The following is an 11,732-nucleotide window of genomic DNA, read 5'->3' as shown; positions in this document are numbered from 1 at the left end:
CTGAATTGTTTATCCATGTGCCTTCCTCTATGCAGAGTTAGACATACATGTCCCTTTTTTTGTTTTTGTTTTTGTTTTTTGTTTTTAGAGACAGGGTTTCTCTGTATAGCCCTGGTTGTCCTGGAACTCACTCTGTAGACCAGGCTGGCCCCGAACTCAGAAATCCGCCTGCCTCTGCCTCTCGAGTGCTGGGATTAAAGGCGTGCGCCACCACGCCCGGCTACGTGTCCCTTTTAATACTCATGCTTTTCTGAGGTAATATTAAAAATCCATTTTATAGTGAAGAACACTGAGTCTTCAAGAGCTCAGTGCAGGTCATGTGATCATTTCTGAGCTCAGCTAGGAATAGGAATGGGTCCTATGTATTCTGCCCTCTAAGACATCATAACGTCTCAGGAGCACCGTTCTCCTTAGCCCAGGCTGGCCCTTGTCTTTGAGGGTGACGAGTCACTTTGTGCTCTCCCCAGCCCATTCCCACTGTGGCTCAGGGCACAGATTTTCACTTGTGTGTCAGCGGATGATGCCATCTGAAGTTCCGCTTCTGCTGATAAGCGTGGGACCATCTGCCTAGTGCAGCTCAAATATTTCAGCAGTGGGAGAGCAGTTCTGACTTCAGAGACTCGTCTGCAGCAATCCTGGGAGATGCTGGGACTGGGGACCTGGCAGGCTGGCCGAGTATGGATGCCACAGGATTCAAAGGAGCCATTCCCTTGCTGTCACCTCTGACCCTTCCCGAGCAAAGGACACCAGGGAGTCCACGCTCCAGCGTGTGGAGTTGTTCAGATGCTCTTAACAAGCACAGTAAGATCTCTCCCGTTCTGAGAGCTGTCACCCAGGCAGCGATTTCTATGCCGATTGCTTTTTGTGGAGTCATATTTGCTGTCAGTGTGTGTTGGCAAAAACTTCTGTCTCCCACTGCCTTCATTTGGGGAAATTTGCTTTTCTGCTGGGGGAAATGTTCCCAGATACTGTTTTCCAACTTTTGGGTTGAAACTTCTGCCATAGCTTTGTCGTTGTCTTGACTCATGACTGGGAAGGTATGGAAGAATCAGAGGACTGATTCACAGATTGGATGGTGGATGTAGATGCTTTCAAGGTCACATCAGGAGTAAGAGAGGAACTGGGCTATAATAGTACTCGACTCCTGCTTGACAGAGCCACCGGGCATGGCTAGAGGCAAGCTGGGCAGGTTTCTCTTTGCTTTCCTTAGCACCAAAGTTTCTGAAGCCCTATCCAGTCCAGTGGTGACAGAGTATATACGAAGCAGGCTTTGGCATATCTTAGCGGTATTTCCAAGCCAGGGTGGCCTCTGGAGAAGGGAGGCTCAGCACTGTGGACAATTGAAGACTAAAGAGTTCTGGTGTGGGGCTGTCCTACATTTTGAAGGACATTCAGACACTAGATATGAGCTTGACATTCAGACACTAGATATGACACTCAACTGAGCTTGAACTCTAAGTGGCCAGGCATGCTAAATGCCCCAAGGGAGACATAATGCCCCTCTACCCTGGAAAACAGTGCACTAAGTTATTGTCCTGTAAACTCAGCAGGGGGACCTGTCCTTGCCTCTCTGCCCAGGTGGCTATGGTGTGAGGGTGATATGCTTAACACTGGACAGCTGTGCTGCCCCACACATGCCCTTCCTTGCAACGGATGTGCCATCTCACAAATGGCTTTCTATTTGTGCAGGTTAGTGTACACACACATACACACACACACACACACACACACACACACACACACACACACAGAGAGAGAGAGAGAGAGATGCATCTACACATTAAATTCCTGCTGGGGTCAACTTCTCTGTGGTTGCCTGGGAACGGGAGCAGGTTTCAGATACATACTCCTCCAATCCCTCGTTTATTGTTGTTTCTTTTATTTTTTTTCTGCCTCTATCCTTTCTTTCCCGACCCCTACCCCGATCTCCTGTCCCTCTCTCAGAAGATGTGTAGTCTGGGGCTCAGGAAAGACTGTTTAAATGAGCAGGAAGGCAGGAGGGGGCATCTGCTCCTGAGTTTCTAGAGAAGGTACATAAAGATGTGACATTTGTTGTTTTAAGAAGATAAAATGTATTATCATTTGTGTGTGTGTGTGTGTGTGTGTGTGTGCATTCGAGAGCACATGCATGGAGACATGAGTGGAGGTCAGAAGAGAAACTGATGGAGTCAGTTCTCTCTTTCCACCTTCAGTGGGTTGGAGGACTTGAACTCAGGTTCTCAGGATTGCATGCAAGTGCCTTCTGTCCGCATTCATTCTCCCCAATCTGCTATCAGCTCCACTGTGCAAAGTGCTCCTCACACATACAGGGGAGAGATGAGTAAGCCCCAGGAGGAGCTGTCAGGGACCTGGCTCTGCACACTCCCCTCCTTCCACGGTTAGGAACCTCACCATGCTTGCTCTGCTCTGCTGATGATTCATCCTCTCAGCCTGACATTTCCACAAGGCTCCTGTTGGCAAAGAACTCTCCAATCTCTAGATTTTCAGTTTCTAGTTTTTCTCCTATCTCAGCCTCCCAGAAATACATTAAAAAAAAATGCCAATTGTGTGAAGGAGCCAAGGTTTAGAGGGGCCAGGCTTCTTGGCTTAGGGCTTGCATCTGTGATCAGCTGGCTTGAAAGCTAAGCTCCTCAGCCAGACAGAGTTAGGCACAGACAGCAGAGACCTCTGCACCGTAATGGCGCATGATGAAGACTCTTTTGCAGTCTCTGCCACATCTACTGAGAAAACAATGACTGTTCTCAGAAATAAAGTTGACCACATTCTAGGCCCTTGACACTCGGAAGTCAGAGCCACTAGAGGGATCTTGCCGAGGGACTTCAGCCGCATCCAAGTAGATTCCAGTCTCCTTGGGAAAGAAGAGACTCTGACTTGACCAATGGCATGGAAATAATAAGATGCTGGCTGTCATTTACTCTGCCTTTGGCAATACATAGAAGGCAATTAGGGGTGTCACACCTGGGTTCTGTCACAAGACACAGAGCATGAGCCTTTGCGACACCTCAGCTCTCTGAAAGCCTTGATGTCTTTTATTGTTGTGCTTTTTCAGTGCTTTGAACCTGGACAGGTGAGGTCATTCTTAGAAGAAACACTGTAAAACCTGCTTCAAATCTGGCTGCTGTGGCTTAGCCAACCACAACAGGTAAAGACAGGTCTGAGGCTGGAGAGATGGAGAGATGGCTCAGCATGTTCTTGCAGAGGACTCCCCTTTCAGTTCCTAGCCCACACTGGGCAGCTCACAGCCACCTGTAACTCCAGCTCCAGGGGGTCTGATGGCCTCTTCTGGCCTGTGTGGGCACTACACTCAGCTGAGCATCACAGGCGCGCACACACACACATACGCAGAAACACACCATTAAAAATAAGAAATGAAAATCTTATTTTATTTTTTTAGAATTTCATGTATGAGTACTGTGTTTACACCATACACCCTTTCTTGTCCTTCCACTCCCTCTCACAGTCATGGGCGTCTTATTCTTTAAGTATTATTGGTATATATATATATATATATATATATATATATACTCACATATACATATACATTTATAAATACAACCTTACGAGCCCCTTTAGCATCATCATACACTGTGTGTTTAAGGCTAGCCACTTGGGATTGGATAATGATCAAAGGACTCATTCCTGGAGAAGGTAGAGCTTCTCTGTCTCAGCAGCCATTAATAACTTGTAGCTTCTCATTTAGGGGTAAAGTCTTGCAATCCTTCCCCCATCTTTCTTGGCATAGCAACTGGTATTGTCATTTTTCAGGTCTTATTAGGCAGCTATATTTTTGAGACTTCACCGATGCAGCCTCTCTGGCCTATATAGAAGATGGTCTCTTGGCACAGATGTCCTGAGCCTCTGGGTCTCACAATCTTCCCGTCCCCTCTTCTTTGATGCTTCTGAGCCTTAGTTGTAGGGGTTGAAAAGTAGAATCTTTTTTATTTTAAAGATTTTTTTTTAAGATTTATTTATTAACTGTGTATACAGTGTTCTGCCTGCATGTATGCCTACACACCAGAAGAGGGCACCAGATCTCATTACAGATGGTTATGAGCCACCATGTGGTTGCTGGGAATTGAACTCAGGACATCTGGAAGAGCAACCAGTGTTGTAAACCTCTGAGCCATCTCTCCAGCCCCCCAAAAGTAGAATCTTAAAAAACAAACAAACAAAACCCAAAGAATTCAGAGAATTTATGCAGGGGTATCTGTGACCCAGAAAAAGAAACAGTTCAGTAGGGGATGCATAATATCAGAGAGCTACCCAATGCCAGAAAAAGGAAAAAATCCCAGATTCTCAGATCAATTTGTGACAGTTTAAGGACATAATAGAACCTCTACTAATTTTGAAGAAAACAAAAACCAAACCTTTTACACTCAGGTGTGAATGTACAAACTGCCTACTGTTGTTTTAATTCCTACAGATAGGTGGGTTTTACTAAGCACTGTCTTTCAGCTACTTCTCAAGGTGAGTGGTGTCTGCCTGAGCAGGGCAGGCAGCCCAACAGAGGGGTGGGGCACGGAGGAATGGGGCCCTGGCAGAGGATATCCACAGCAGACAGGGCAGGGCAGGAGGGCGTCTGTCTGTGTGGGAGGTAAAGGGGACATGGAGCCCCTGCTAAATGAGACAAGTGTTCCAAAGCAGGGCACAGTGGCAGTGTGGGCTGCTGAGTCACAGAGGAGGGCTTCTTAGCAGGTTGTTTGCACACATGTGAATGGTAAATGAGGGGAGCCAGGTACCTTACTGTCGTAGGAGGAAGTTATAAATATGGAGAGGTTGGTAAAGATGCATGTGTTTGTGTACACTCACCCGCATTTTATGAATCTGATTGTTAAGTACCTGGATGTGATTGTAAATTTGAATATATATATATATATATTTCAAATAATGATGAAAAATTAGAAGCAGTTGGTATGTTCAAGGTTGTAGGATTAGCAGAAAATAAATACATTTTAGAGACTACCCCGATAGGAAGAAATATAATATGTTATCAAGTGAGAAAATGTATGATAACAACCCTTATCCTAGACTGATCCCAATTTAAAACAAACAAACAAACAAAAATGTGTTTGAGCCATTGGGAAAAAATCTAAGGGACTATTGTGAATGTTTAATAAGGTTAATTTTGAGTACTTGTCTTATGTGTGAAATTTCCAAATATTCTGCTATGAGAACATTGTTTTATGATAGGAATAAAAGGTGATATAAATTAAAATCCTCCCATTTTGTATCATAGCTAAGTAGCTTACAGAGGAGCCCATTAGGGTGGCTTGGGTGGGGGGGCTTTTACCCAGGTAGGAATGGAAGAATCTGTCCCCAAGGGCCACTCCGTTTCTTGATGACTTTCCTAGAACTCTCTACATAGGCCATACCGTCTTCCAGCTTGTAGTAATCTTCCTCTGTGATTACTAATAGGAACATCAAGACAGACTTTCAATGTAGACAGGGTACAGGAATCCTGGACCCACCCAGACAAGATCACAATTTGAAATCAATCTTAGGTCTTAGAAGGCAATGGGTCCCATCCGTCAGGGAACATGGTGCCTTCAAGTCGTCAAATAGGAGGAGGGCTAGAGTAGAAGACAAAATGTAAGCACACAAGAAGACTTCTGCAAGGCGTGAGACCTGCAGCGGGGCGAGGCACAGGGCTTAGGTCGAGGCTTCTGGCTCACGGACCCTGTGTTAGTGGTGAGTGTTGGTCCACTGTCCAATCTCTCCAGCTTCCATTTGTCTGTGAAGTGAGAGGCTCTGCTAAACTAGTGCTTTGCTCTTTGTTGAGTGGGATACAAGGTCAGCTGTTGGCTGGCAGTCAGGAGACCTGGCCAACTCCCTGATTAGGATCTGTGAGCATTTTCAGGCTCCACTATGCTGCTGTCCAGGGCCCAGCAGCTGCTGTGAAGCAGTCATGGGTGGTGGAGCCCCTGTGAGGTTGTGCCTTGCAGAAAGGCTCTAGCATTAATCCTTCCTTTTCCTCCCTGTTAGATGAGGGCTACGATGGCTTCCCTCCCAGCCTCTCACACTGGTGAGAGTGTCCATAGTTAGGCAGCAAAGAAGGGGTCTTCGGATGTTAAAGCCTTAATGTCTGCACTCTGATGCTCCAGTAAACTTCATTCTCCCTAGGAGGTGCTTCCATGAGGAACAGGGAGGAGGGAGCGAAACTGTGATCCTGCCAGAGCCACTGACTAACGATGCCACCGAGACTGCCCCAAGCCTCTAGCCCTCTGTCCCCAATTAAGGTTCCCACCACTGTGTTCCCCACCAAGACCTGCCAGCCAGGTAAACATGCAGTCTGCAACTCCAGCTACTCTATAACGAGATGATTTGCGTGTCTGGACAAAGAGCCTGCTGTCCCAGAGCTGGGTCTACCTGGAGACAGGAAGTGGCCCCAGACCAGTCAGTCATCCCTCCGGGGAGGTGAGGCCTCTCGTCTGGGAGCTCAATGATGGTGTTTGTGGGCTGTTGGGAATGTGCGGCTAGAGTAAATTCTGAGCTGCCACTTTGGCTCTGCTCACATCGTGCTGTGCATGGTCAAATACCCCAGCTGCTCACAGCAGATGTGCAACAGATAAGACAGCTAGAAGCCTTGAGGAGGATAGGGATTGGAGAGATGGGTACAGAGGGCCAGCTGGTTCCCAGGCCTCCTAAACTGCTACTGGATAGTTGGAAATTCCTCTTGATTAACATTTGGGATGTGATTTTTTTTTAAAAAGCAATGTGTTCATTTAAGTAAAATCTCACTCTAACAAAACGGCGGAAGGATTATATTCGTTGTTTTTAGTGATAATTAGTTTTTGTAATTTAACTATTTGCATTCTAACCCCACGATCAATATTAGCCTGACTGTGCAGTTTGTGAATTTTACCCTAACTCAGAAAACAGTATTAATTCCCTCGGATGCCCTGGGCAGAAGGGAGTGCTGTTTCCCTGGGGGGAAAGCAGAGGTCCGTCTGTCTCCGCCCCCCAAACGCTGGGATTAAATGTGTGTGTACCACCATGCCCAGCTGGCCAAAACCATTCATTTTGTAGTACTGGGACTGAGACAGGATCTTACTACATAGTCCTGGCTAGCTTGGAGCTCACTGTGTAGACCAGGCTGGTCTTGGCTTTGTAAGGATCTTCCTGCTTCAGCTTCCTGAGTGCTAGGATTACAGACATGAACTATCATGTCCAGCTAGTAGGGACATTCTGTACCTCCTGTTTTTAATGCATGTTCCTGTCCACAGTGTTCTTTTTTCTTAAAATGCCTCCCCCTTCCCTGTACTGGCTAGTTTTGTGTCAACTTGACACAGCTGGAGTTATCACAGAGAAAGGAGCTTCAGTTGGGGAAATGCCTCCATGAGATCCAACTGTAAGGCATTTTCTCAATTAGTGATCAAGGGGGAAAGGCCCCTTGTGGGTGGTGCCATCTTTGGGCTGGTAGTCTTGATTCTGTAAGAGAGCAGGATAAGCAAGCCAGGGGAAGCAAGCCAGTAAAGAACATCCCTCCATGGCCTCTGCATCAGCTCCTGCTTTCTGACGTGCTTGAGTTCCAGTCCTGACTTCCTTCAGTGATGAACAGCAGTATGGAAGTGTAAGCCGAATAAACCCTTTTCTCCCCAACTTGCTTCTTGGTCATGATGTTTGTGCAGGAATAGAAACCCTGACTAAGACACCCCCTTATTCAGCAAATGAACTCCTGCTGACCTTTCAAACCCCAGTGATATAAGGCCTCCCTTAAAACCATGTAAAACTATACTTTGCTGTGTGCTTGCCTGGTTTTGGCAAGCTCGCCTTCATTCCACTCACAGAATTGAATTAGATTCTGTTCTTTCTCCCTGGCAAAACTACGCCGTGGTTCTTATTTTTAACACTCTGTACAATGACTTAAAATTCAATCTTGAAAGAATGGAGAAAGCCTGTTCCATCACCACAAAGAGAAATCTCTAACTATAGAATTAAATAAGGTGGGTTTGATTTTTTTAAAAAAAGACACGCAATTGGGCCCAAAGTGTTCAAACAGCTTTCTCAACTCTTTCTGTGAATTTAGTTAGAAGCTTTTTTGGGAAAGGGAGAAAAGTTGAACGGGGGTGGTGGGGGTGCTGGGGTGCTGGGGAACCTGGAACATAAAATGAAAGTGTGGGACACACATTTTTAGGGTTCGGGAGTAAGGAGAGGGGAGGGAGGCAGGCACAGTGGTGGGGATCCCTTGCACCCCATGATTACAATCAAATAGGAGAGCCCTCTTAGCAAGAAGCCAAGAGCTGATTGCTTTTGAGGCTGGAGGGACTTGAAACTTGAGCCTTGTCTGAGACAGCAGGATGCCCCTGTCACCTTTCCTAAGAACACAGCTTAGGTCTGGTTTTACACATTCCCAGTATTTGGTTTGAGTCTGCTCCTAAGAAGTTAGACTACCCATCTTTGTATGAGACATTTCGTTTTGTGAGCGTTTGAAGCCTGAGGTGTACTACAGGGTAGCCACCAGTCACTCGCTCCACACAGGAAGTGTGGCTCACTGCTAAACGTGTACCATTTCCTACAGGGTGGCCACTGGTCACCTGGTCCTGGTGAGCACAGGAGATATGTCACAGCCGCTAACGTAGATGCTACATGTGCAAGACACATCCTTTTTTTCAATTTTAATTTCATATTGGATAAATGATGAAATGCTATTTTGAACTCATCTGGTTAAATAAAATAGAGCATCAAAATAAATTTCTCTGGTTTATTTTTACTTCTTTAAAAATTATTTAATATTATTTGGATGAGTGTTTTGCCTGCATGTATGTATGCATGTATGTGCACCGCCTGCATGCCTATATCTGCAGAGGTCAGAAGATGGCACCAGATCCTCCATTGGGATGCTTGTAAGCCACTGGGTAGGTGCCGGGAATTGAACCTGGGTCTTCTGTAAGAGCAATAAGTTTCTAGTCACTGAGCCATCTCTCCAGGACCTAAACTTTCTAGCCACAATGTCAGGGTTATGATTTGTAGCTCTCTCTTTTTTATTTTATTTTATTTATTTCTCTCTGTGTGCATTCATAGGCATGCAGGTACATATGTATGTAGATGGGAATATTTATTTATGGAGGCCTGAAGTCAGTCTTGAGAGCTGTTCCTTGGCTGCTTTGCACTTTTTTTAAAAAAATAGGATCAATTACTGGCCTGGAACTTGCCACTTAGGCTAGGCTGACTGGCCAGAAAGCTCTAAGCATTTCTCTATCTCTTCCCAGTGCTGAGATTACAAATGTGTATCATCACACCTAGCTCTTATAAATACATGTTTTTTTTTTTTTGTTTTTTTTTTTTTTGTTTTTGTTTTTTTGAGACAGGGTTTCCCTGTAGCTCTGGCTGTCCTGGAACTCACTCTGTAGACCAGGCTGGCCTCGAACTCAGAAATCCGCCTGCCTCTGCCTCCCGAGTGCTGGGATTAAAGGTGTGCGCCACCATGCCTGGCAAATACATGTTTTTATGTGTGTAACTTTTTATCTGCATGTGTGTGTATAGGCCACATGTATACAGTACCCACAGAAGCCAGAAGAGGACGCTGTATGTACCAGAACTGGAATTACAGATTCTGAGCCTCTATATGGGTGCTGGGAACTGAACCCAGGTCCTCTGCAACCACTGACCCATCTCTCCAGGCCCCACACCTAGGTGTTTTTGTTGTTGTTGTTGTTGTTTATTTGTTTGCTTTTAAAATGTGGGTTTAGGGGATCCAACTCAGTTTCTTGTGCTTGCAAAGATCACACTTTCCTAACTGAGTCACCCTCACCCCTCAGCTGTCTCTTTCATTTCAATTCTTGAAACTTTCATACATTTTGTTTGTTTGATTTATCTACAGAAAATGACCTGAAGTGATCCAGGGCAAGAACTCCTCATGGACCAGTCAAATATGACATCCCTCGCTGAAGAGAAAGCCATGAATACCTCCAGCAGAAATGCCTCCCTGGGGAGCTCACACCCACCCATTCCCATAGTGCACTGGGTCATCATGAGCATCTCCCCTCTGGGCTTTGTGGAGAATGGGACCCTACTCTGGTTCCTCTGCTTCCGGATGAGGAGAAATCCCTTCACGGTCTACATTACCCACTTGTCCATTGCTGATATCTCTCTTCTGTTCTGTATTTTTATCCTGTCCATTGACTATGCTTTAGACTATGAACTCTCTTCTGGCCATCACTACACAATCGTGACATTATCGGTGACTTTTCTATTTGGCTACAACACGGGCCTCTATCTGCTGACAGCCATCAGTGTGGAGAGGTGCCTATCGGTCCTCTACCCCATATGGTACAGATGCCACCGCCCCAAGCACCAGTCGGCATTCGTCTGTGCCCTTCTGTGGGCACTTTCGTGCTTGGTGACCACCATGGAGTATGTCATGTGTATTGACAGCGGAGAAGAGAGTCATTCTCGGAGTGACTGCCGGGCGGTCATCATCTTCATAGCCATCCTCAGCTTCTTGGTCTTCACTCCGCTCATGTTAGTGTCCAGCACCATCTTGGTGGTGAAGATACGGAAGAACACGTGGGCCTCCCATTCTTCGAAGCTGTACATTGTCATCATGGTCACCATTATCATATTCCTCATCTTTGCCATGCCCATGCGGGTCCTCTACTTACTGTACTATGAGTACTGGTCAGCCTTTGGGAACCTGCATAACATCTCCTTGCTTTTCTCCACCATCAACAGCAGCGCCAACCCTTTCATCTACTTTTTTGTGGGCAGCAGTAAGAAGAAGCGCTTCAGGGAGTCCTTAAAAGTCGTCCTGACCAGGGCTTTCAAAGATGAAATGCAACCCAGGCGCCAGGAGGGCAACGGCAACACTGTATCCATTGAGACTGTGGTCTGAGGATAGCAGGGGAAATTGTGGACAGAAACAGTGGAATGCTGGGGGCTTTTAGCTTGTGCTTGGAATGCAATTTAAGTCCACTTAAATCTCCTAACTATGATACAGAGGGAAGCATTCTGCATGCATGGGGGTCATGCACTGATGGGTTTGTATTGTTACCTATACATGTGATACGATGGGCTCTGTCTTTTCTATCGTTATCAAAGACTCATTCTTCTCGTAGCTGTCTGGTAGTGATCAACAGTGAACTATAAAGACTGCTCTAGCAGGAAGTATCCCAAATGTGACCTGGAGAACCTGGGGAGGCCATGTAATGACTGCTGTGTGCTCCTATGTGACCTCAGGCAAGTGGCTTGGGGGAGCTTGGTTTCCTCCACTTAGTGGAAGTAGTGACAATCTGTAGCCCAGGTTATTGTCTAGTCTGATGAGGTAGGCAAGGCACCCAGCTCATTGTCAAAGTTCAATAAATATCCATCTCTCCTCATCCTTTAACTAGAACACAAAGTGCTTATACAAATATTGCCTGGTGTTTATAAATGTTGAATGTAGATCCCCAAAGGTCTTTTGGCTTGTAGCATGAAAGCTTTTTGTGGTCTAACACCTCCGCTGAGACATCGGCAATTGTTACAATCAAGGCAGCCACATATTGGGACATCATTTGAAATTCTGGAAACAAACATTTGTTCCCTCTTGGAAGAGCTTCACATGGCTTTCCTTAGGGAATAACACATGGAGTGGAAGCCTATGCTTGGAAATCTTTTCACTGCACATACAATTTCACAAATGGAACTTAATTCAGGAGTTTCTGAGGACAACTGTGCTCTTGAAGACCTGTTCCCCATAGTGATGGGTTATTTATAGCTAGGAAGTTCTTGCCTGCAGCTTCATACACATCTCTGCA

At 45.8% G+C, this 11,732-nt stretch overlaps 1 protein-coding gene across 1 annotated transcript; it reads left to right on the top strand.

The window, feature by feature from the left end:
• The first annotated feature begins 548 nt into the window (after positions 1-548).
• Mas1 (MAS1 proto-oncogene, G protein-coupled receptor) lies at positions 549-11,494 on the top strand. Its single transcript, XM_029471233.1, has 2 exons — positions 549-801; positions 9,821-11,494. Exon 2 carries the CDS (start codon positions 9,857-9,859, stop codon positions 10,829-10,831), a length of 975 nt encoding a protein of 324 aa, XP_029327093.1. The 5' UTR covers positions 549-801; positions 9,821-9,856; the 3' UTR covers positions 10,832-11,494.
• The last annotated feature ends 238 nt before the right edge of the window (positions 11,495-11,732 follow it).

Source organism: Mus caroli, unplaced genomic scaffold (genome assembly GCF_978045245.1).
Source record: "Mus caroli unplaced genomic scaffold, Mus_caroli_1 scaffold_18, whole genome shotgun sequence".
NCBI lineage: Eukaryota > Metazoa > Chordata > Mammalia > Rodentia > Muridae > Mus > Mus caroli.
Note: the sequence above shows the minus strand (reverse complement) of the source record. Positions and strands in the feature narration are given on the sequence as shown.

Coding starts and splice junctions, on each gene's coding strand:
- Mas1 (XM_029471233.1), top strand. CDS start 9,857: ATGGACCAGTCAAATATGACATCCCTCGCTGAAGAGAAAGCCATGAAT.